Here is a 25,962-nt window from a genome sequence, read left to right on the forward strand (position 1 = left end):
ACGCCGGAGTGAGATGTTCTTGATGTCTAATCGACTGAGTTACCGAAGCCCGAACAGACAAGACGCCCTGAAGACCAAACCATGGACCAGATGCAGAGGATCCCAAACCAGCCGGCGACCAACGCGAAACGCCACCTCCTAAATCACCTCCCGAAGAAAAGAAGTTACGTGTCAAGATTGACTTTCTGTTTTCCATCATCTGTTTTGTTTTATGGATTCAGGACTTTTCGTAGACAAGACTGTTTTTTTTACAAAGAAGAAGATCGAGATTCGTCAAAGGACACTGGGGAGCATATGACAAATAGGAGGGACTGTTGTCGAAATTTTATTAGGATGTGTATTTAATATATTGTGTATTGTCATCATGTCTCTCAGTGTAGGTTATAGTATACATGTGTTTGTTAGCTGGCTAGGTTATTCTAAATGATGGTGTCTTGTCTTCCTATGTCATCACTTTCTGTATGTCATCACTTACTCTATCCTGGTCTTGGGCCAGCGCCTTTTACACCTTTTGTTAGTAAATAAAAGACACAGGCTGAGCAGGGCAGAGAGGAGTTGCTCAGAATTTCAATCAAGATGGTAACACCAGTGTCTGTCTCTGACTGCGGTTGAGGGAAAATAGATTTACCTATTTCTTTACACAAAGTTTGATGCGAGCAGATTACAACTGTTCATATTTCTACAACATTACCAACCAAGAATACTGTACAACTGCTTACTAAACTGCAATAAGCGATTACAGGGAATGATAAAAATGTATTCTTGCTCTAAATAGTTTGTTAGGGAGTTTGTCCTAGATTAGAAAAAAAAAACACTTTTCATCATGTTACCTATTGCATCTCTGCATTTGAATTGGACTGAGATGCAATATCAGATAGCCCATGGACTAGAGAGGTGCTTTTTCTGGAAGACAGAGGCCACGTGTTTTCAATATCATATAACCTCTTTAAAACTGATTACCAGGATACAGTGTAAATTCTCCCGATGAATGATGCTCATTCATCTGGTGATCGGAGGCACATTTACATGGGCAGATTGTCGGAATGACTGTTCGCAGGGATGGTCGTTCCCGATTATCTGGACGATTATTGGCGTGTGTAAATGCAGCTTAAGCGTTTACTAAGCAGCTAGTAAATTTTATATAACTGTGTCCTCATGTCAATTATCAGTACTAGAGATGAGTGAATTTCCTGAAATTAATTTAGGGTCTGATTCATTTGAATTGTCCATCAGATTCGATGTTAGTTCCCTGATCACTAAAAAGTGCCCTGATTGCCCTTATAAGTTGTGAATGGCACTCAGAAGTCCCCTAGGATTTAAGATGATTTGTGAATTATAATGATTAGCGATTCGAAAGTTAAAGAAGAACTCCTGCAACAAGTTTTACTCTCTTACCTGTTATAAAGGTACATGATGTAATCTGTAGTGAATGTAATCTTCTTACCAGTGTCTGTATTTGTGAGTTATATCTCCCTGATGCTTCTCATCTGTGTCATGTGACCAGTAATCAGACTCACCAACTGACACAGCATCTTAGGCTGGGTTCACACCTGAGCGTTTTACAGCGCATTCCTACGCGCTGTAAAACGCTCAACAGGCAAAAGCCAATGTTTCCCTATGGGCATGGTTCTCACCTGAGCATTTTACAGCGCATATGAACGCGCTGTAAAACGCCCTACGGGGCGTATTGTCGCGCGTATTGTGGCAGTTTTTCATTGGATTAATCACACAAACGCGCGTTTCCAAAATAAAAAAACGCCCCAAAATACGCCTCAAAAATGCCCGATAAAAACGCCTGTAAAAAGCGCTTATCGAATACGCTCAGATGTGAACCCAACCTTATGTGTGGACAGGAAGTCAGTTTCTCTATATATTCCTATGGGAGCCTCACTCTCAGCCTCATAGGAATGAATAGAGAAGTAACTGACTTCCTGTCCTGTGTCAGTTGGAGATCAGAGAGTTGGTCATATGACACAGCTACAATTAGAAGAGAAGTTATAACTCACAAATACAGTCACTGATGAGAAGATTACATTCACTAAAGATTACATCATGTACCTTTCTAACAGGTCAGAGAATATTTTTTTTTTTGCAGGAGTTCTTCTTTAATGTAAGAAAGTCAATTTCTTTAGATGCAGCAGCACTCACTCACAGCAATGGCTGCCTGTGCCTGCCTAAAATAATACACTGCCATTGACTGAGTCTGACCCCATCAGACTCAGTCACTGACACTAATCCAGTATTTATCTGTATTCTGTTTTACTATCATTCTCTGTCTGACGTCCTCTGTCACCTATCTGTATTCCCATAGGGCAGCAGCATTTCCTGGCTGGGATGTTTTATAGAGGCTATGACTCAACCACTGAATCATCGGTAACTCCCACCTATAGCCCATCATGATTGACTATGCTAAAAGGAGGGTTGTCTGCAAGGAATTATGAGGGCACCCACTGGGCTGCTGCCTGAGGTCACGTAATCCTTCTCTGTCTTCTGATCTGAAAAATGGTGGCTGCCATTTTGAGCGAGTTGTGCAAGACAAATTCCAAAAGTTTCGAATTCACTGAAATCCAAAACTTTTGGGAAATTTGTAACAAATTTGATTTGTGCCAAATTGATTCGCTCATCTCTAAACAGTACTATATACTGTGTAAGCAATGATTCCGGTAACTGCAAAATGAACCTTACTTTAACATTTAAATAGAAGCACTTCTTTACCTTTGGAATTATCAACTGTGTCTCCACCCTCCAAATGCACCACCAGCAACCGACAGGCGATTCCCACCATATCAAATGGTCATAAGTATGACGGACCTTGTACAACTGAGTACAGTGGCCCCTCTGATTATGAATTGAATACCTCCTCTGTACCTGTTTGGAGGGATATTATATGTGTATCGTTTACTATATGTTCTGTTGCGTTTTGTTTTTTTTTGTTTGTGTTTTGTAACGAGTTTCCTAAAAGGTTTGTTTTAATTAAGGGATTTGGTATTACTGCGGTGACTCACGTCTCTATCTTTATTCTCAAAAAGATAGGTAACTAAAATTAACTGATTTACAATTATGAAGAATAACTTCCAAGCAAATATAACACTTATAGCAAAAATAAGCAGTAAATCCAGAACAATAATGATAAACTCCACTATATAATTAAACAACCTAACAGTATTCAGTCAGGTATTTCATACCTTTAAAATAGATCTATGAAAAAACAAAGCAAGGAGTTGAAGCAAGTCATAGAGTACATATCCTTCTTTCTTCTCCACACCAATTATATTAGGAACATGGTAAGGTTTGTCTTTGTACAACTCCAAATTAATGTTCCATGGAAAAAATCCAAATTGGAAGAAATACTTGATAACGATTGTTACCTGCACCAGAAACAGCATTAAACACTGTAAACTCATAATTATATAGAATGTTTTACATATCTTTACACCTATGAAACAAAACCTTTTGCCAAATAATTCCTAAAATGTTGTCATTTTACCTTAAACTCTTGGCAACATTAATTTTGTGGAACACACTTGTGTAAGACATCTCCTGCTATGGCAATAAACTGCAATATTATGAGCAACACGGAAAATATTATTAGTGTGATCCTATAATACTTATATTCCATTCTGATGGCCATTGCACAGCTACATTTTAGTTTCTGTATTAAAGCTTACTAATACAGACACTGTATGGCAACATTATATCGATCTGAATTAGACTTTAATGGGTAGCTCTGGTGCTGTTTTCTTATCAAACACCCTGGAGGTAAATCTTTGCACATAATTTGAACTCTACCATATGGATAAACACATGAAAATGTTTACATACCTCTGTATATACAATGGCGGCCATCCAAAACCGTTTACTAGGACGTGGCACAGACAGCATGGCCCACAAAAATATGAGAATTGGTACAACCAATGTTATTATGGAAGCGGAGATCATGTGGTTGAGGATAATCACAAAATAGCAAACCATTTCTGATCTGGCAACTAAGGTGTTGTAAAGAGCATAAATAAGCTGCAAAAAACGTGGCTGTCCAATGTAAAATTTCTCAGAGTGTTCCAGTTCTTCATCTTGAAACATCCTGGCAAGGTCAAAGAATTTGTAGGAAACTTATGAACATTTAATAGAACACAAAAAATAATACTTCAGTGTAAAACATAAAAAAGATTTATGTATTAAGCAGTGGCGGATCCAGGGGGGAAGGGCAACGGGGCAATTGCCCCCCCCCCCCCCCCCGTGCTGGCGGCGGCGGGGCACAGGGAGATAAGTGCTTCCATTGTGGAAGCGCTCATCTCCATAGTCATCTGTATCACCGTCCTCAGGACAGCGATACAGATGACTGTGCTGAGGCAGGGGAGGGAGAGGCATGTCCCTTTCCCTTCCTCTGATAGGCTGCAGGCACTGGTGCCTGCAGCCTATCAGAGGCCGGCGCAGGCGGCGCAATGACGTCATTGCGCCGCCTGAGCTGTACAGCGAGGGACACAGGCCGGAAGAGGCCTGCATTGCATCGCTGACATGGAGGTAAGTATAATTGTTTTTGTTTTTTAATATATACAATACTTTTACTGGCACATTGGGGGGGGGAGGTGGCTGTTATTGCTGGCACATGGTGGGGGGGACTGTTATTGCTGGCACATGGGGGGGCTGTTATTGCTGGCACATGGTGGGGGGGACTGTTATTGCTGGCACATGGGGGGGCTGTTATTGCTGGCACATGGGGGGGCTGTTATTGCTGGCACATGGGGGGCTGTTATTGCTGGCACATGGGGGGGCTGTTATTGCTGGCACATGGGGGGCTGTTATTGCTGGCACATGGGGGGCTGTTATTAATACTGGCACATTGGGGGCTGTTATTAATATTGGCACATGGGGGGGCTGTTATTAATACTGGCACATGGGGGGCTGTTATTAATACTGGCACATGGGGGGGCTGTTATTAATACTGGCACATGGGGGGCTGTTATTAATACTGGCACATGGGGGGGCTGTTATTAATACTGGCACATGGGGGGGCTGTTATTACTGGCACATGGGGGGGCTGTTATTACTGGCACATGATTCGGGGGGTTGCTCTTGTTACTGGAACATTATTGGGGGCACTATAGGGGCATCTACTGAGGCCACAAAGAAGGGGTATTTTATATGGGGTGCTCTGTACAGTACAATTTTATACTGGGACACATTATGGTGGGTACTATGGGGAAGGGGGGAGAGGAGTACTATGGGGTCATCTACGGGGGGCACTAAGAAGGGGTATTTTATACTTGCAAATTATGGGGGACTCTGAGGGCATCTACTGGAGCATTTTATACTGGTACATTATGGGGGGCACTAGGAGGAAGGAGGGTGTGGAGCACTCTGGGGGCATTTACTGGGGGCACTATATAGGGGTATTTTATACTGGCACATTATGGGGGCACTATGGGGACATTAGCTCACCTGAGGCATTACAAGGGGGTATGTTTTGCACATTATAAGGAGGATTATTACTACTGGGGGGGGGGGGCATTATGGTGGGCTTTATTACTCCCCCATGGTATGACCCCCTAGTAGCAGCACCAGCCTCTCCCTGCTCTGCTATCCCTCTGCCCCTTCTCCAAATCCTTATTATGAAATCTTTCTCATTAGGATAAAACACATCAGCTCCACCGAGCCCCCCGGTCAAAGTGTTGAAGTGGTGTCCGAGATCCCCAAGGGCCAAGCCAAGTAACTGTAAGTTTTCATGTGGAATATGTTTGTTATACACATATAGCATACACTGTGCCACACAATATACAGTATACCGCCACACTGTGTAGTCTGTTCTATAAGCACCATTGTTTTGTGGCGGCGGACAGAAAATTATCTGGAAGTGCCCCTCCCGAGACCAGGCTCTGGATCCACCACTGGTATTAAGTGTATATATAGAGTAGATAGATAGCCCAGATTGTGATGAGAGTAGGTAGTAAAAAAGGTGAAAGAAGTGAACACCTACTTATTTACGAGAAGTTCACTTGCAGTCAATTCATGTGTAAGAGAAGGCAGAATAGCATCATGTTGCTTGTCAGTGCAGCTGTCATCTGGACTTAGAAGCATCAAATTATTATCAGCAGATTCATCACGGGAAGTAAATGACAGTTGCTCAAAGCTGACAGCTTTGCTGTAAGATGGGGGAAGATCTCCATCTGCTGTGGAATATAGAGGCATTTCTGTTTCAGGTGTGTAGCCGGATCCCTCTAGGTCAACACAATAGTCTTCATCCAATGCACCTAATCTTGAGGTTGGACTTTTGCCATCTTCTTCTTGCTCATCGTCTGCCTCTTCTATAGTTTCAGTTGTTCCCTGCCTTGAGTAGACCATGGTACACTGTGTTGGTTCACTATTGAAGAAAGACAAGCTGTTAACTTTAGTTATGGTATATGGTCTATTATAAATTTACAGTTCACTAATTACAGCCTAATTCTATTTGTATTGCGGCTCATGACTTTCTCAAAATTTGAATTCATATTGATGTTGATTCCTTACACTGCTGCAGAGAACTAATAGTAGCGTGGCATCTGTTTGTCTTCAGAACACGACTACCTGCATTACAGAATGGAGCACATTTAAGATGCTGGTCTTAATAAGCCCTATACCTGGCGGTGGATCCGCCGAAGTTATAAAGAGGCGCGGCATCTACGTACATAACTTCGGTGAATCCAACGCCGGCCCATCCCCTTCCACGCCCACTTTTTTAGACTTGACGTGAGTGGGGAGAAGTCGCAGATTACAGTGCAAAGGACCTTGGCGCTGCAATCTGCGCCAGAAATACACCTAATTTAGGCATATTTCTGTTTAATAATAAATATAATTATATTGATACTTGTACTCCTTTTCAGTTACAGTAATTTGCTAACGAGAAACAGAATCTGCTTAAATAGCAATTTTCTAATCCAAATTAACTGGCATTTCTTGTGCCAGATAATGACCACCTTCTGAGGTTCTCTGAAAATAACGCTCCCTTATCTCCAAGAGGGTTGTTTAGCCTAATGTATGGCTCTCATATGTATAATGCACAATGACCTGAACAGTAGAATTTAAATTTACACAACAAGTAGGTTAGTACTTCTCCTGTAAAGCTACTGTACATGCAGTATTTCCAGTAATAACATTACATTAGCAAATAGCTAGTTACATATTTGACTCTTATGTTTATTAAAGTAGCTGTAAAGGTGAAGCTACAGCTTGCTATGGAGTCACATCCACTGTTAAAAGAGTCTGAGAGATAAGAATCATTGTGGATGATAAAGGGAAAGATTGGAGGAAATGTACTAATCCAGTGCACTAGAACTCAGGCATAATTTTTGCCAAAAAGCTGATGTTGATGCCTTTCACCACATTTATTAAGTTATTAATTTTAGACACTTTTCATCTTGTCCAAATAGAGGGTGTTGGTTAGCTGGAAAGGGGAGTGACCGGTTGTAAAACTGATGTGGCTTAACATGCGACAATGTTAGGCCTCATGCACACAACCGTGTTTTCAGTACGTATCTGATGCGCATTTAATGTGGATTGCACATGGACCCATTAATTTCTGTAGGGTTCAGATTGTGTCCACATCCATTTGGCAGTGCCAAAAATGACAGAATATGTCCCATTCTTGTCCATTTTGCGGACAAGAAAAGGCATTTCGACAATGGGGCCTGCGAAAAGAGAAGGATGCACATGGCCGGAATCCACATTTTGTAGATCCATAGTTTGTGGACCAAAAAGAGAAAGGGTTGTGTGCCTGAGGTCTTAACCAGAGCTGCGCCAAAACAAGTTGCAGCTAATAGGTGGTATAAGCTTAGTATAAAGAGGCACTAAATTTATCATCCAGCATCACCCACTTTGATACATTTTTAGACAGTCTAGTCTAAGTTTACACTGTTTAAATATTAATCAGGGTAAATCTGGTCTATTGAGCATACAGGAGATGTGGGTGAGAGGCAGTACATAATGGAATGTATCACCTTAAAGAGGTTATCTGGGACTATTAAACTGATGACGTATCCTCAGGATAGTTTAACAATATCAAATCAGTGGAGGTCTGACTCCCAGCACCCCTGCCATTAAACTAAGTAAAGAGGGCTCTAATATAGATATGTCTTTTACTGTTAACTGTTTTATTTAATAGAAAACTTAGATTATTTTTTAACATATAGAATTTTATATTATAAAGAAAATACAATAAAGAAGCAATGAAAAGTTATATTGTATTATACAAGTAAAAATATACTAGGCTGAATAAAAAAAAAACAAGTTGAAGTTTTTGTGGACTTCTATCTTAGGATTCGATTAGAATGAGATGGCAAAAAATAGGAAACAAGAAATTGCAGAACCTATGAATAATTTGATACAGTATAATAATGTGTATTAAAGGCAATTTCTGTTTCTTATGGCAGCTGTAAAGAGGTTAGATCCAATTAGGGGTACATTTGTACAATATAAACATTATAAAGAATCTCCTTTTTCACATCTGCAAACAGTTTAAGTTGAAAAATATGTCATGACATTTTCTAGGGAATTTTAGATTAAGAACTGTGCACAACAACCAGTCCAAGAAAGCCAGTCTTAAAAAATGGGATAATCTGTAATTGTCAGTTGACTCACTGGAAAATGTGCACTACCGATTGGATTATTTCCATTAACCCCTTAAGTAACCAGCTGATTATGGCATTAAGACCACAGTAATTTCTTTTTTTGCGTTGTCTAATTCAGGCAGAAATACCTTTTATATATTTTTGAATCTGACCAAGGAAAACATCTGCATAAAGTTTGTATGTTCTCCCCATGGGTTTCATTCAGGTACTTTGGTTTCCTCCCACACTTAAAAAGGCAAACTGATAGGGAATTTAGACTGCAAGATCCACTGCGGACAGCAAGTGATAATGTCTGTAAAATGCTGCAAAATGCGTTGGCGCCATAAGTATGTAAAATAAATAAACTTTTATTATTGTTTTTTTGGGGGGTACAGTAAAGGCTCCTTTATTATTCGGGTTGTGTCAAATGCAGCGATGTCATATATGGATTCGTGTGCATTTGTTTTGTACAACTTTTATACAACTACTTCTTATGGAAAAAATTAAATTTCTTTTTTTTATAAAGTTTGGGAAGAATCTCGAATAATAAAACTAGGCATAAAAATAGGATTACTATGACATTCATTATGAAAAAGGGTGCTTTCACACTTGCGTTAAAGTTTTCCGGTATTGAGATCTGTCCTAGGGGCTTAACACCGGGAAAAAACTGATTCGTTTTATCCTAATGCATTCTGAATAGAGAGCAATCCGTTCAGTATGCATTCGGATGTCTTCAGTTCAGTCACTCATGCTGCGGCATTTTCTCTGTCCAAAATTCCGGAACACTTGCCGGAATGCTGGATCCGGCTTTATTTTCCATGCATTAATGCCGGATCCAGCACCAAGTGTTCTGGCAAAATCCAAAGAACAAGCAGATAAAAACACCCAAAGAACAAGCGAAACGCACGTTTATTGGGTGAAACTGTCGTTAATGCTTGCAAGTAAGTTACTGAGCAGCAGATTGTGCTGTCTAAATAGCCCTCTGCTGCACAGAAACAATGTAGCTGTATGAGGACGCGCGATCGCAATAATCAGCTGCTCCTCAGCACATTTGAATGCACCTCAACTCGTTCCCGAATGCCTTATGAATATATCCGTCGGCAGCTGGGACTTTAAAGATGGCGTTCACTCACGGGTGCCATAGATGCTGGGTGCCTGCTGTTTAAGGCTAATGTATGCGATTGATGATAATGTCAATCTCACACATTTACCCCACAGATGCCATGGTCAAATGTCACCACGACATCTGTGAGGATAAAAACCGGGAGTGCCCACTCCCATCTGTGCACTGTCTCGCAGATGATATGTGTGGCAGCCTCTGTACTCCTTAGTGATACAGGGCTGCCGCACATTAGTTCCTAAGGAGAGCCTGCCTGTGGCAGGGCTCCATAGGAACACAGTGTTATTCACACAGGCTAATGCATTGGATTCTATAAGAAAAGCAAATCTAATGATTGCTTGTTCAAGTTCCCTAGGGGAACTAAGAAAAAGTGTAAAAAAAACAGAAAAAAAAGTTGTGAAAAATATAAAAATAAACATCATGGGCATCGTCGTGTTAAAAAACGCCTGTACTATTAAAGGGGTTGTCCGAGTTATTTTTTTGTTCTTTGTATGTTTCTAACTAGGCAAATGAAAGGATTTTACAATTCACTTACTTTATCTCCAGTTGCTGTTTTCTCAGATTTCACTGAGGGTCACATTACCTGTGATGTCAGCTTCTCTCCCTGCTTTGATGATTATTCGTGCACAAGCCTGAAAGAGCAGATGTGTGTCTGTACACCAGACATCACTGTGCTGGCCACGCCCCCTTCACTGCCTGGATCCTTAACCCCTTCAGCTGCACAGACTCAGGGCTGAAGGCTTTACTGAGTAGCTGCAGGCAGTGAGGAGACAAATGCTAGGCAGAGGAGCTGACAGAGGAGTTCTGCAGAGCATTGCAGAAACGGTAGGGGGAAGATCCTGTGTGTATCAGCAGTGTCATTGTACAGCTGGGACTTGTAGTCCTACAAATACGACATACTGCTGAGTCTCCCAGCAGGCAGACATGTCTGTAAGGGCAGCACTTGAATTCACTACCTTTGCAAAGCAGAGGGAGGGGCAGAGATTGTTGTTATTGCAGGTAAACAAAGAGCCAGAAGAGAACCAGGGAAATGATGAAATATATATATATTTTTTTTACCTAAAACTTGCTTAGCTCAGTTATACAGGTGAAATGCGAAAAATTAGAATATCGTGCAAAAGTCCATTTATTTCAACAATGCAAATTAAAAGGAATTGCATTAATGCAGTTTAAAATTTGAATTTTGTGAAAAGGTTCAATATTCTAGGCTCAAAGTGTCACACTCTAGTCAGCTAATTAATCCATACCCCCTGAGCAAAGGGTACCTCAAAATTTAGACTTTGGGGTTTCATAAGCTGTAAGCCATAATCATCCAAATTATAACAAATAAAGACTTGAAATATCTCGCTTTGCATGTAATGAGTCTATCTCATATGTTAGTTTCACCTTTTAAGTTGCATTACTGAAATAAATGAACTTTGCACGATATTCAAATTTTGTTTGTTTCACCTGTATATTGCTGCCCATCAGATTTACAGTACTATATATTTTTTTTCATAACTCGGACAACCCCTTTAAGATATAATTTTTTTATCCCATACGACAAATGGCGAAATGGTAAAAAAAGTTGCTGTTTTTTGGTCTCTTTGCCTCCACAAATAATTGAATAAAAAGTGATCAAAAACTCATACACACTCCAAAATGATATCAACAAAGATCACCCTGCAAAAAATGAGCCCTTACACAGCTCTGTACTCAAAAAATGAAAAAAAGTTATATGGGTAAGAATATGGTGATTTAAAGAAAACAGTAGTCTTTTCCAAAGTCTTTTTTTTCAGTATTAAAACACAAGAAAAACTATACATATGTGGTATCATTGCAATCATTCTGGACTGTGGAATGAAAGTAACAGAAAGGTAACATAGGAAATGTTGTAAAAACAAAACCCATAAAACTATGGCAGAATTGTGTTTGTTTTTTTTTATAATTGCACCACATTCGGAATTTTTTCCGCGCTTCCCAGTTAATTGTTTGCAATCAATCGTAAATGGTGCCAATAGAATGTACAACTTGTTCCACAAAAAAAAATCGCTAGAATATGCCCCCTTTGTCTGATAGGTGCGGGTCACACAACTATCTCGTAAAGGCAGCTGGCAAAGTCCCAGACGGAGCACCATGATGCATGTGCGGCTGCCCTCCATTCATTTCTATGGGGTTGCCGAAAACAGCTGAGTACTGGCTCGGCTATTTCGGTCAGCCCCATAAAAATGAATGGGAGTGGTGGCCGCGCAAACGAGGTGCGCTCCCGTTCACTTCTATGGGAAGAGGGCTTGGTGGTGGCCTGACCCGGGAAAACCCAGCGGTGGGATCTGCACCTATCAGAGAATGGGGACATATCCTAGCCCCCATTGACTCAGATGGGAATACCCTTACCTCTTTAGTCTTTATTCTAGGCCCAATGTCCTGGTATGGTACAATGGGTTTGTGGCTAATACTTTTGATATTTCAAATGGAACAAGGCACGGTTGCCCACTTTCGCCAGAAATTTTTTATTTAGTTATTGAAGCAGAAGCCATGGTCACTATTAATCGCAACATCAAGTTATCGCTTGACAGCACAGTAATTATGTGAGCACAGCTCCTGTGCCTGCCCAGTCACCATGACATAACTGTACATCATGGACAAGCCTATCCTTAATGTACAGTTATATCATGGTGGCTTTAGAGGTTAATGAAGAAGAAATTGGAAGTTTCAGATTTGTTGCTGAGGCTCTCCTTCTCTGCAGCATTATCCATGCTTAAAGGAAGTTATATACTTTACATGGACTGGTGATCCTTTGGATTTTAACTGCTGGAACCACCAGGTGTGTATGCATTCACAAATCTTTTAAGGGATTCTGCTATAAGTTCATATGAATATTTGAACAAAAAATTTTTTTACATACAAAAAACGTCTTAGTTTCAATTACTGCTTCTATAATATATTCGTATGCCAAAATGCCTGGTTGCCAGGAGTGGGCTGCATTCTGAAAGGGGTTGTGTCTTTAATTTACTATCCTACCAGTATTGCTCTAAAACTTATAAAGTTGACAGTCAATTACTTTCATTATGTATTCTATAATTATAAGCAGCTGCAAAATCTTTTAGCTTGGGATATATGATTTGTGTAATATAGGGTGTAGCTCACATTACACCACACCACAAAAGGTCAATAGCAAAAGTAATTTTATCAATGGGTTGCACATATTGAAGTATAAGTGCATCCTGCATCTAGAATTCCTCCATTCAATTTGTCAGAATTACCTCAAAGGCGTAAAAATATTTCCATGAATATTCTTGTATAGATCTTGCAAAAATGACTACAATAAGGAATTTCAACCTCATTATTCAATATGGACCAATCCAATAAGGTGCAACAATGGCAAAACTAAGCAACCGATGACACATGAGCTTTACATGCTCTACTTTCATAAGATGGATAAAACTGGTTGCTGAGTTTTAGCACAAGGTTAAAACCTAAATACAATGTTAGTTCAATACATGATATTGCATTCAATATATTAGATTTGGTTACATGCAACATGATGGTAGAATACAACCTAGATGAAAACAAATAATGCAATAATATGGCTAGAGCCTGTAGAATGAGTGAATAAGGCATGCATGGATAAAGCACCTTGATGCTACACTGCCACTGTCAGCAGAGGAAGAGGACATGTCCATGCTGTGCATTTTACGAAGCCTAGGTCTGGCGCGCTCACTTGTTTTTGGTATAGCCTCTGGTCCATCTAAATCATCAAGTGTGGACTGCCTTGAGAACAGCATGGTTGCTTCAGTGTTGCAGCTAGCAGTGCCAACCGTCACAGAGACAATAAATAAGTTAAAAAAGCAAGCAAAGTGTTTAAGACAAACATTCAGGTGTGATACAGTATTATGCAACAGAACATCAAGCACAAACAAGCATTTAAGTACAAACATGAATTACACTAGGATTATCTGAAGGCAATGAAGATGCCTTCATATACAGTACATACATTATACACACATATGGCTACTGATTAGGGATGAGCGAATTTCATGTTCTGAAATTCGTTTGCGCTTCGTTTGGTGGTAAAAGAAGAATTGCGTTATGGTTTTCGTTACCACGGACCATAACGCAATTCTATGACGGAATGCATTACAGAATGCCTTTAGAGGCATTCCGTTATTCATTCTGTCATAATAGAAGTCTATGGCCTGCATAACGGATCCGTCCCATTTCCGTTATGCAGGGGAGTAACGGAGTCCATAACGCAATTCTGCTTTTACCACCAAACAACGCGCAACGAACTTCAAAATATGAAATTTGCTCATCTCTACTACTGATATATAAATTAATATTCATTTACAGAAAACTAACAGAAAAACGTATTTTGTTGTCCACTGCAAACACAGTTTCCCAGAGCAATACAGGATACAGTATGAAAGCTGACCTCTGATTGGGCAACAAGGCCCATTTATCTGTTAGGTTACTTTCACATCTGCGCTTTGTATTCTGGTTTTGAGATCCGACAGAGGATCTCACAACCGGTGCAAGAACGTTTCCATTTTGTCCCCATGCATTGTCAATCGGGACAAAACAGAACAGGATGCATTCCATTCTGGTTTGTTCCGTTTTGTGATCGCACACAAAACCGCTGCAAGCTGCGGTTTTGAGTCCAGTTTGGGAAACTGAACAAACCAGATCCAGCACTAAAAACAATGTAAGTCAACGGTTCTGTATCCATTTTCTTTGGATACGAAAAAAACGGATCCGTCACCCATTGACTTACATTGTTTTTAGTGCTGGATCCAGTTTGTTCAGTTTCGATTTAATACAACCGCATCTGAACGGAAAGGATGTATCCTGATGTATTAAATCGAACTGAAGCGTTTTGCTCCGGTTTTGAGATCCTCTGTCGGATCTGAAAACCGGAATACAAAACGCAGATGTGAAAGTAGCCTTAGACAGTTTTCATAATGGCTCCTACTTTTTTTTGTGTTCTAACTGCAATATGGTAAATTGTGTCTACTAGGTAAAATAAAAAATAAGGGGGTAATTTATCAAACTGGCGTAAAGTAGAACTGGCTTAGTTGCCCATAGCAACCAATCAGCTTCCTCCTTATTTCCCAAAGGAGCTGTCCAAAATGAAAGGTGGAATCTGATAGGTTGCTAAGGGCAACTAAGCCAGTTCTACTTTACACCAGTTTGATAAATTACCCCCTAAGTATATGGCCTACAAATTATGTCTTTTTTTGCCTAAAATGTGATACCATGTATGTCTGTCTTGGCAACCAAGTACTTTACTACATCTAAAAAAAAACAACTATGGAAATAGTCTTGAGAACAAGTCTCCTAAATTTGTGTCTACAGCTGCAATGCAGACCTATGGATGTAGCAGAGTTAACAGCCACAGTTGGTTAGTTATCGCATCTAGTTAACGCATTATGACTGTTAACTCTGCTGCATCTGTATGTGCATCCATGGTTTTAGATTAGTAACAATTCCTATGTGATCTTGATCCTGCAGACAAATGTTACTTCCTTCAATCTTTCCGCTAACTCTAGGGAATAGATGAAAAGAAGTTTGTATCCATGTATCCATGGAAACACATAGGCAAGTATAGAAGCTGTATACACAAAACTGAAGGATACTTTTAGGCAAGAGTATATTCAAGTGCTTAATTATTTTATTTTACATACATAAGAGCAATATTTCAAGTATGAGTCCTAATTCCATTAACCAAAATAATCTGACAAACTGCACAAGGATTAACATGTAACTTTATGATCTAAAACGTGGTAATTTCTTGCTATAATAAGGTTTGAAAACCTTGATGAAATGTATACATGCGCATGTGATACTGTAAGAAATTTTACATGTCTCTGAGGTCAAGTTCTTTCTGACGACCTAGTGCCCATAGTTTTCAAATATAATAAAGTCAAAGAAAATAGTGTTATTTACAAGTATAGGAATTGGTTGTGAATTGTGCTGAGATATAAATCTCCTATGTAGCTGTATAGTCTCTTTATTGGCTTTCTTTGAGTCCTGTCTCACTCAGCTTACTCCTCCCTCCTTCCCTCTCCATAGACTTGCATTGACATGTGTAATATGATGCTACTGTGGAGCTGCTACATCTGTAGACATAATTGTAAGCATTTTTCTAAGGCTACTTTCACACTTGCGTTAGGAGCGGATCCGTCTGGTGTCTGCACAGACGGATCCGCTCCTATAATGCAAACGCTTGCATCCGTTCAGAACGGATCCGTTTGCATAACTGTTTATTTCAGATCTGATTTTTCACTTCAGAAAACTCAGATCCGACAGTATATTCTAAACACAGAAGCGTTCCCATGGTGATGGGGACGCTTCAAGTTAGAATATACTGAGAACTGTGTACATGACTGCCCCCTGCTGCCTGGCAGATGCTGCCAGGCAGCAGGGGGCAGACCCCCCCCCTCCTGTATTTAACTTATTGGTGGCCAGTGCGGCCTCCCCTCCCTCCCCAGTATTAATTGTAACCAGTGCGGCCCCCCTCCCTCTATATTCACCGGTGGCCAGTGCGGATTCCCAGTATTAAATATGACCAGTGCGGCCTCCCCCTCCCTCCCTCCCCAGTATTAAATATGACCAGTGCGGCCTCCCCCTCCCTCCCTCCCCAGTATTAAATATGACCAGTGCGGCCTCCCCCTCCCTCTATATTCATTGGTGGCCCGGCCAGTGCGGATTCCAAGTATTGTGACCAGTGCGGCCTCCCCTATCCCCCCCCCTAATTAAAATCACCCCCCCCCATCATTGGTGGCAGCGGAGAGTACCGATCGGAGTCCCAGTTTAAATCGCTGGGGCTCTGATCGGTTACCATGGCAGCCAAGACGCTATTGCAGTCTTGGCTGCCATGGTTACTTAGCAACAAATAGAAGCATTATACTTACCTGAAGAGCTGCGATGTCTGTGTCCGGCCGGGAGCTCCTCCTACTGGTAAGTGAAAGGTCTGTGCGGCGCATTGCCTATAGCACAGACCTTTCACTTACCAGTAGGAGGAGCTCCCGGCCGGACACAGACATCGCAGCTCTTCAGATAAGTATAATGCTTCTATTTGTTGCTAAGTAACCATGGCAGCCATGGTAACCGATCGGAGCCCCAGCGATTTAAACTGGGACTCCGATCGGTACTCTCCGCTGCCACCAATGATGGGGGGGTGATTTTAATTAGGGGGGGGGAAGAGGGGAGGCCGCACTGGTCACAATACTTGGAATCCGCACTTGCCGGGCCACCAATGAATATAGAGGGAGGGGGAGGCCGCACTGGTCATATTTAATTCTGGGGAGGGAGGGAGGGGGAGGCTGCACTGGTCATATTTAATACTGGGGAGGGAGGGAGGGGGAGGCCGCACTGGTCATATTACTGGGAATCCTCACTGGCCACCGATGAATATAGAGGGAGGGGGGCCGCACTGGTTACAATTAATACTGGGGAGGGAGGGGGGGCCGCACTGGCCACCAATAAGTTAAATACAGGAGGGGGGGGGTCTGCCCCCTGCTGCCTGGCAGCATCTGCCAGGCAGCAGGGGGCAGTCATGTACACAGTTCTCAGTATATTCTAACTTGAAGCGTCCCCATCACTATGGGAACGCCTCTGTGTTAGAATATACTGTCGGATCTGAGTTTCACGATGTAACTCAAATCCGATGGTATATTCTAACATAGAGGCGTTCCCATGGTGATGGGGACGCTTCAAGTTAAAATATACCATTGGATTGGAGAAAACGCCGATCTGATGGTATATTAATAGGGACTCTTGACTTTACATTGAAAGTCAATGGGGGACGGATCCGTTTGAAATTGCACCATATTGTATCAACGTAAAAACAGATCCGTCCCCATTGACTTGCATTGTAAGTCTGGACGGATCCGTTTGCCTCCGCACGGCCAGGCGGACACGAAAACGCTGCAAGCTGTGTTCGGGTGTCCGCTTGCTGAGCGGAGCGGAGGCCAAACAGTGCCAAACTGATGCATTCTGAGCGGATCCGCATCCACTCAGAATGCATTGGGGCAGTACGGATCCGTTCGGGGCCGCTTGTGAGAGCCTTCAAACGGAACTCACAAGCGGAGCCCCGAACGCTAGTGTGAAAGTAGCCTAAGTGAAAAGCAATTAGCAAAAGAGGGGGAGATAAACAGTTGATAACATATTAACTATACATTTCTCACTGATAAAATATATTACAAAGTTACTTGTGGTCACTTATACTATTGATTTATATAAAGTTGTGTGAAATTACAGTGACTCTTCGAAAGCAGTATTTATAATTCTGCAAGATCCCAGGTTCTAACCATATACCGTACCATTATTTTCAGGTTCACTATCTGCACAAAACTTAAGCTGGTAAATTACATTCTGGAAAGTATGTACTTTATACCAGTCATTTTACAGTGTTCTGATGTAAGAAAAACTACTTAGTAATTTATCAATTGAAACCCTATAAAAAATATTTTCTGTGCTTAAGAACTTTGACTAGTGCAACCTGGTGTAATGCCTCACCCTCTTTTTAAAGTGTCCACCTTTATAGGTTTGCAATGGTGGATATACATGTGACTCTGCAACAGTGGACAAGGTTGTGCCATATATTACTGCATTGCTGGACTTACAGAGGGAATCCATGCTGGTGAACAATAATATCCAATAACCTGGATTATAATGGCAGGGACAGTTCCACAGAACTGCCACATAGTGTGGTGTCAATATTCAAAAAGGGGTTTGAAAAGTGAGGCCAGAAACTATGGGCATGTATGTGTAAACTACATTAGGGGGTAAAATGTTTCAAGGTTTTCTAGATGCTATCCTGGAATATCTTGATGAAAGTAAACATTTAATATACCAGCATGGGTATATGAAGGAATGGGTCCTGTCAGCATGGGTTTATGAAGGAATGGGTCCTGTCAAAAGAATCTGATCAATTTCTAGGAGGGGTAAATTTTAGATTGGACTGGAGTGAGAAGTTGGATGTCTGATGTGCATCTTGATTTTTCGAAATCATTTGATATGGTGTTGTATATAAGTTTGGTGCATATGATGAGAATGCTTGGACTCATTCCATTGAGATCCTGCATATCTCCATAAACAGACATAACTGTGTGCAGGAGGATGTATGGTGGCACATATCTTCTATGTGCTCTGTGGGGTACCATATGTCAGAGATATTTTAAACACTTGGGTTTCTCTGATAATGTAGGAATTCAAAGAAATCTAGAGGTACACAAACAAGTCACAGCAATCTATTGGTCCAGTGTTACTGTTTTGTGCAACCTGGATGTACAGTAGTATGGAGCTGTAATATGGCCATATTATAATAAGCCCTAATAGTAATGATTGTAAAACTATTTCTTATGCATAAGAAATGTAAGCAATTTTATAATATAGATATATTTTATAATATAGATATATTATGGTCCTGAGAGCATTACATTAAAGCACCATTAGTAAAGTGATGATTATTAGATTTTAACTGTATAAGATTATCAGGTAAGTTCTACACACAAAAGATCATAGCCTATTATTTTGACAAAAACTCAAATCTGTGTCTATTAGAAAGTATTATACTGTATATTGAATTCATCTGGCAATAGCCTTCACACTATAAGGGCTCATTTGCACAGCCGTATGAACGGATCCGCACCCGTTACGCAATTTTGCGGAAGGTCTGCAGATCCATTAATTTCTATGGGCCCTCAAAAGATGCGGACAGCACACCATGTGCTGTCCGCATCAGTTATTCCGTACCGCAGCTCCGCAGAAAAGATAGAACATGTCCTATTCTTGTCCGCAAGAATAGACATTTTCTATTATGGTTGCGGCCATGTGCGGTCCGCAAAGCACTATGGCCGTCTGAATGGGCCCTTAGGCTGAAAGAGTATTAGTCATTTGGATCTGATATATATATATATATATATATATATACAGTACAGACCAAAAGTTTGGACACACCTTCTCATTCAAAGAGTTTTCTTTATTTTCATGACTATGAAAATTGTAGATTCACACTGAAGGCATCAAAACTATGAATTAACACATGTGGAATTATATACATAACAAACAAGTGTGAAACAACTGAAAATATGTCATATTCTAGATTATTCAAAGTAGCCACCTTTTGCTTTGATTACTGCTTTGCACACTCTTGGCATTCTCTTGATGAGCTTCAAGAGGTAGTCCCCTGAAATGGTTTTCACTTCACAGGTGTTCCCTGTCAGGTTTAATAAGTGGGATTTCTTGCCTTATAAATGGGGTTGGGACCATCAGTTGCGTTGAGGAGAAGTCAGGTGGATACACAGCTGATAGTCCTACTAGTCCTACTGAATAGACTGTTAGAATTTGTATTATGGCAAGAAAAAAGCAGCTAAGTAAAGAAAAACGAGTGGCCATCATTACTTTAAGAAATGAAGGTCAGTCAGTCAGCTGAAAAATTGGGAAAACTTTGAAAGTAAGGGCTATTTGACCATGAAGGAGAGTGATGGGGTGCTGCGCCAGATGACCTGGCCTCCACAGTCACCGGACCTGAACCCAATCGAGATGGTTTGGGGTGAGCTGGACCGCAGAGTGAAGGCAAAAGGGCCAACAAGTGCTAAGCATCTCTGGGAACTCCTTCAAGACTGCTGGAAGACCATTTCAGGGGACTACCTCTTGAAGCTCATCAAGAGAATGCCAAGAGTGTGCAAAGCAGTAATTAAAGCAAAAGGTGGCTACTTTGAAGAACCTAGAATATGACATATTTTCAGTTGTTTCACACTTGTTTGTTATGTATATAATTCCACATGTGTTAATTCATAGTTTTGATGCCTTCATAGTCATGAAAATAAAGAAAACTCTTTGAATGAGAAGGTGTGTCCAAACTTTTGGTCTGTACTGTATATATATATATATATATATATATATATATATAAATAAAGAATTTAAAATAAAAGTTGTTAGTGATACATAAAATTTCTCCCAGTTTTTCATTGCTTTGTGAGCAGAAAATATTGGACTTACTTGAAAGTAGGCCATAACTAAACAGGTCTTAAATATATGACAGCTTGAATTACTTCCTCATAATGAGCACATCTTGCCAATGTCTGACATTTATTTCCTTACATGACTCATGTTACCAGGTTGGGCACTATCCTAAACTTTTGAGGCGCAATTCTTGAATTAAAATTTTATAAAATTACATTTAGAGTTTAGGCTGATAAAAGTTTATATTGGATAACATTTTAATTTTAGGTTTTACCTTAAAGGGGATGTACAGCTGATAAAAAATTTTCAAAAGCTATAAAATATGTTACTGATGACCTGCGTTTACCATTCTAATGCTTCCCGTCCCCCATTGGTTTCTACATCCTGGTCCTTCTGGACATGGAAATATGATTGCTCAGCCAATCTCTGGCTGGGGTAGCTCACTGACAGAGGACCAGGAAGTGTTAGAACAGGAGTGGCAAACCAAAGATTTTTACATTATTGCCCCAATATTGCCCCAACAGCCAGACACAGCTTGCTTTGCTTGATCATACAAGTAGATTATAAATCAGCATTCCCCCAATGATATTACATTTTTATGATTCTTTCTTTACAATTCTATAAAATATTCCACTTCATGCATTACTTTTATGACTAGTTACTGTACCTGGACATGCTATCATGAGAAGCAACTGAATCCGCACTGTCCATCCTTTTACTTGCGATTTTTCCATGGCCTTGATGACTGGAAGCATGGCCAGGCTCATTGTCAATCCTGTCTAGCCCTGACTCTCTAGACATTGTCATCATTATGTGATTTTGGTAATACATATGAATGCTTTCCCGTGTGGGAACATTGCCCTAGGAGAGTTAACAAAAAATATGCATTTGCATTTTTTCTTTGCTTTAATCTTTTTCTTAATGTTTTTGTTAAATGAATATTCCAACTAATAACACCAAGTATAAATCAAATTTATATAATGCATTTAGAAAACCTTCAGACCCTTTCACTTTCTTCACATTTTGTTATCTTGCGGCCTTGCGCTAAAATAAAATAATCAATTTTCCAAATCAATTTGCACTCAATACCCCATAATGAGAATGTGCAAATGGAATTTTAGAAAGTTTGGCATCTATATAAAAAAGGAATGTTGCATGGACATAAGTATTCAGACCCTTTGCTATGACACTTGAAATTTAGCCTCACATTTCTTTTGATCATCTTTGAGATATTTCTACACCTTGATTGAAGTCCAGCAGCTGTGAATTCAGTTGATTGGACATGATTTGGAAAGACACACCCCTGTCTAAAGGAAAAAAGGACTGCCTGTGCTGCTCCGAGACAGGACTGTGTGGAGACACAGATCGGGAGAAGGGAAAAAAATAACTTTTATGCTGCACTGAAAGTTCCTAAGAGCACAGTGGCCTATATAATTCTTAAATGAAAAAAGTTTGGAATAACCAGGATTCTTCCTAGAGTTGGCTTCCCAACCAAACTAAGTAATCAGGAGAGAAGGGCCTTGGTAAGAGTGGTGACCAAGAATCCAATGGTCACTGTGGCTGAACACCAAAGATCCTGTATGCAGATGGAAGACATCTCCAGAAGGTCAGCCATGATTGCAGCACTCCACCAATCTAGGCTTTATGGCAGAGTCGCCAGAAAGAAGCCACTCCTTAGGAAAAGACACACAAAAAACTGCCTGGAGTTTCCAATAAACCTAAATGACTCCCAGAAACCACATTCTCTGTTCTGATGAAACAAATAACTTTTTGGCCTTGAATATAAGAGTCATATTTGGAATAAACCAGGCAATGCTCATCACCTGCTCAATACCAGGTGATGCATGGTGGTGGCAGCATTATGCTGTGGGGATGTTTTTCAGAAGCTGAGACAGGGAGAGTGGTCAGGGTTGAGGGAAAGCTGAATGGAGCAAAGTACAAATATATTCTTAATGAAAACCTGATCTAGAGTGCTCTGGACCTCAGACTGGATTGAGGGTTTACCTTCAAGCACACAGTTAAGACAACACAGGAGTGGCTTAGGGACAACTCTGTGAATGTCCTTGAGTGGCTCAACCAGAGCCCTGACTTGAACCCAATCAAACATCTCTGGAGAAACCTGAAAATGTCTGTCCACCGACAGCCCCCATCCAACCTGACAGTGCTTGAAAGGATCTGCATGGAAGAATGGCAGAAATTTCCTAAATCCAGGTGTGCCAAAATTGTGGCGTCATACCCAAGAAAACTGAAGGCTGCAATCGCTGCCAAAGGTGCTTTAACTAAGTGCTGAGTGAAGATTTGGAATACTTATATCAATGCAAGATTTTAGTTTCTACTGTTCAATATATTAGCAAAGATTTCAAAGTATCTATTTTTACTTTGTCATCATGGGGTATTGAGTGCAGAATAATGGTTAAAAACTTTTTTATTTTTTTTTATTTTAGCATAGGTCCTCAATGTAATAAAATGTGAAAACAGTGAAAGAGTGTACAGTATGTGACAATAAATAATATTCTCTAGATTAGATTTGACTAACGCAACTACTGCCATATAAAATTGTTAAAAATACATCGCTCCTCAAACTACTATGCAATGCTGAATTCACATGTAGAAAACAGCTCCCCAGGTATTGAAGCCAATATGAGTACGAACGCGCTGTAAAACGCCCTACGCCTCAAGAAGTACAGGAGGTTCTTTGGGGCGTATTGTCGCGCGTTCCCGCCCATAGACTTCAGCGGGAACACGCCTAAATAGGCGTTTGATTGTTTCCGCCCATTAAAAACGCCCGATAAAAACGCCTATAAAAAGCGCATATCGAATACGCTCAGGTCTGAACCCAGCCTCAAAGTTATTTACTACACTATATATACCCCAAAATGGTTCCTAAAAAACCTACAACTAATCTCGCAAAATAAAAAAAAAAATTGAAGAAAAATTTTTAAAGTTATGACTGCTGGAACATGAAGGGGGAAAACGTTATTGGTCCTTAAGGTTAAAATGAATTATGTCACTAAGGGGTTAAAAATGCAATTGTGTCCCCTGAGTTGTTTGCCAAGATTTACTTCAGACAAATATTAAAAATCTACAATAAAAAATTGACATTTTAGGGAGGGTTTTTCCAATTTTAGTGTAGAAGGTTGAGCCACATTCTTATCGGTAAGATAAGAATTGAGCTATAATGACTGTTTAGGAGGTCAGAGACCAAAGATAAGGAGCCGTAAGCCTGGCTGCCTGATGGGAAACATTAATAATACAAAGCCTTCTACAAGAGAATATCAAGGCTGTATAGAGAAATGGGATCTAAATTTTTAATAAAAACCGACTGAAAAAAAAAGATTTTAGCTCAAAATGAGCACAATGGAATAAAAAAACTATTGCCAAAAGGTGTAAATAGCCTTAAAATCGGAACTTCTATCTGGTGTTCACATTCCTGTAGACCACCAGGGATCTACAGGAAGTAGATCACTGGTGATCTACTTCCTGTAAGTTTCTAATAGATGCTCTTTTAAAAAAAAAAAAGTACTGTATGCTCTCTGAGAATGCAAAGTGACAATTAATTTGAACAAGGATTTAAAGTTTAAACTTCATCCCTGACATATTTCAGAAAGCCTGTATGTATACAGTTTGCAAAAGACAATTTCATTTACATAGTCTACAACATTTGCATGGTTTACCTTTTTAATTTCTCTGGTCAGCATACAACGTTCTATTCTTAGCACTGTGGAGATATCAATGTGTTCTCTAGAAATTGAATTAAGCCAGGCAGTAAAACTATCAAGGGATGCAAGGAAAAGAACCCATGTAAACTTCAAAATATTAAATATCCTTTTGATGACATTATCTGTAAAATATAATTAAAAGGAAAATGTCTTACAGGCACATTTCTATCTATTATCACTCAACGTTAACTTTTTAAACAAATTTATTAGCCAGCACCACAGAATGTTTCTTCTGCATTCCCTCTAAATCAATGAGATAAGCTGAATCACTGTCACCAGCTCCATATAAATGTAAACCCATTGTGGTGATGTGTACAGTATAGGTGCTGGGAGGCATGTATATCCCACCCAGATACCTCAGCTGGGTGAGATAACTGAAATCCAGAAAGCTGCAGTGGTTTCAGCAAAGTGTAGTTTTCTGAGACAGTTTTGTCTAGATGTTGTTCTGGGCTGGATTTCATGGGGGCTGGGGAATAAGTTTGGTAGTGGGATCTGCCAGTCCACACCCTTCCACTACATGTATTGTCTTTTGCCGGAGGTGATCGCAGGGGAGTCCTGCTGCTGTAATCAAGGAGGAATAAAACAACCCTCTGTGTATGACTTGAAGGGAGAGAAAGGCTGAGAAATCCTGAGAGAGAGGGGAACCTGAGAGGCTCTGTGTGGTCTCAGCCAGGAGGGCTGAGGGGTCACGAGGCTTTGTAAAGCCTGAAGATTGGGGGGGCCAGTGACGCCTATGGAAAGAGGTTTGCACGGTCAGAGTCGGGAGGACTTCTGGACTGTCACCCCCCAAGGGTGCTGGTATGGTCACAGCCTGGAGGCTGCTGGACCATATATGGGGAAGCCAGATCTAATCCCGTGTGTGAATGGCGCTCTATAGGTGAGGTAGAGACAACACATGTATTAGGTAGAGCCCAGATGGGCAGGTGTTTATTTCTGAGGTTTATGTGTGTGATGGTGCTCAAGTGCCAAAATAAAGCACCCCGTTGTCAGAGAAGTCTGTGATTGTGACCCCCTGAGAGAGAGCGATCCCTTACACCATAAATAATCATAATAATAATATAATGTACTTTAAATTATGTTTTGATAATGCAGTGACTGTAATACTCTGGAGTATTATTGTTTTTAGCGTGCAAAACAAAGGGTTGTCCGCTTTTTTATATTGATGAACTATCCCCAGGCTAGGTTAACAACATCAGATCGGCATGTGGCCAACTCCCATCACCTGCACCGATCAGCTTTTTGAAGAGAAGGCTGTACTTGTACGAGCGTTGCCTTGTCTTTATTGTTTACCTGCTCGCCATTTCAACCTCAGCAGGTGTAGGTGTAATTACAACTAAGCCATACCATTCACTTTAATGGGATTCCTCTTTTCTATTCACTTGAATAGGAAGGAGCCATTCCATTTAAGGGAATAGGACAAGTGATATGTAATTACACCTACTCATCGCTGCGGTTGCAGCAGCGATCAGGTAAACAATGAAGAGAAGACAGCACTTGTACGAGTACGGCCTTCTCTTCAAACAGCTGATCGGCACAGGTGCTGGGAGTTGGCCAAAGTCATCAATATACTGTAAAAAAAAAAAAAATTAGAAAAAAG

General features: G+C 40.5%; 1 protein-coding gene across 5 annotated transcripts in view; it reads right to left on the minus strand.

Moving 5' to 3' along the window:
• PIEZO2 (piezo type mechanosensitive ion channel component 2) overlaps positions 1–25,962 on the minus strand; it is a 661,827-nt gene that overhangs the window by 43,760 nt on the left and 592,105 nt on the right. For 4 of the 5 annotated variants that reach the window (XM_040432210.1, XM_040432212.1, XM_040432209.1 and 1 more), the window contains exons 35-40: positions 24,321–24,487; positions 21,314–21,507; positions 13,315–13,482; positions 5,975–6,358; positions 3,823–4,081; positions 3,186–3,368 (exon numbers count right to left, since the gene is read on the minus strand). In XM_040432210.1, the coding sequence (XP_040288144.1) occupies positions 3,186–3,368; positions 3,823–4,081; positions 5,975–6,358; positions 13,315–13,482; positions 21,314–21,507; positions 24,321–24,487 (1,355 nt within the window). The remainder of the gene's footprint in view (positions 1–3,185; positions 3,369–3,822; positions 4,082–5,974; positions 6,359–13,314; positions 13,483–21,313; positions 21,508–24,320; positions 24,488–25,962) is intronic. The other variant, XM_040432214.1, reaches the window with a different exon arrangement.

This window comes from Bufo bufo, chromosome 5, assembly GCF_905171765.1.
Source record: "Bufo bufo chromosome 5, aBufBuf1.1, whole genome shotgun sequence".
Taxonomy (NCBI): domain Eukaryota; kingdom Metazoa; phylum Chordata; class Amphibia; order Anura; family Bufonidae; genus Bufo; species Bufo bufo.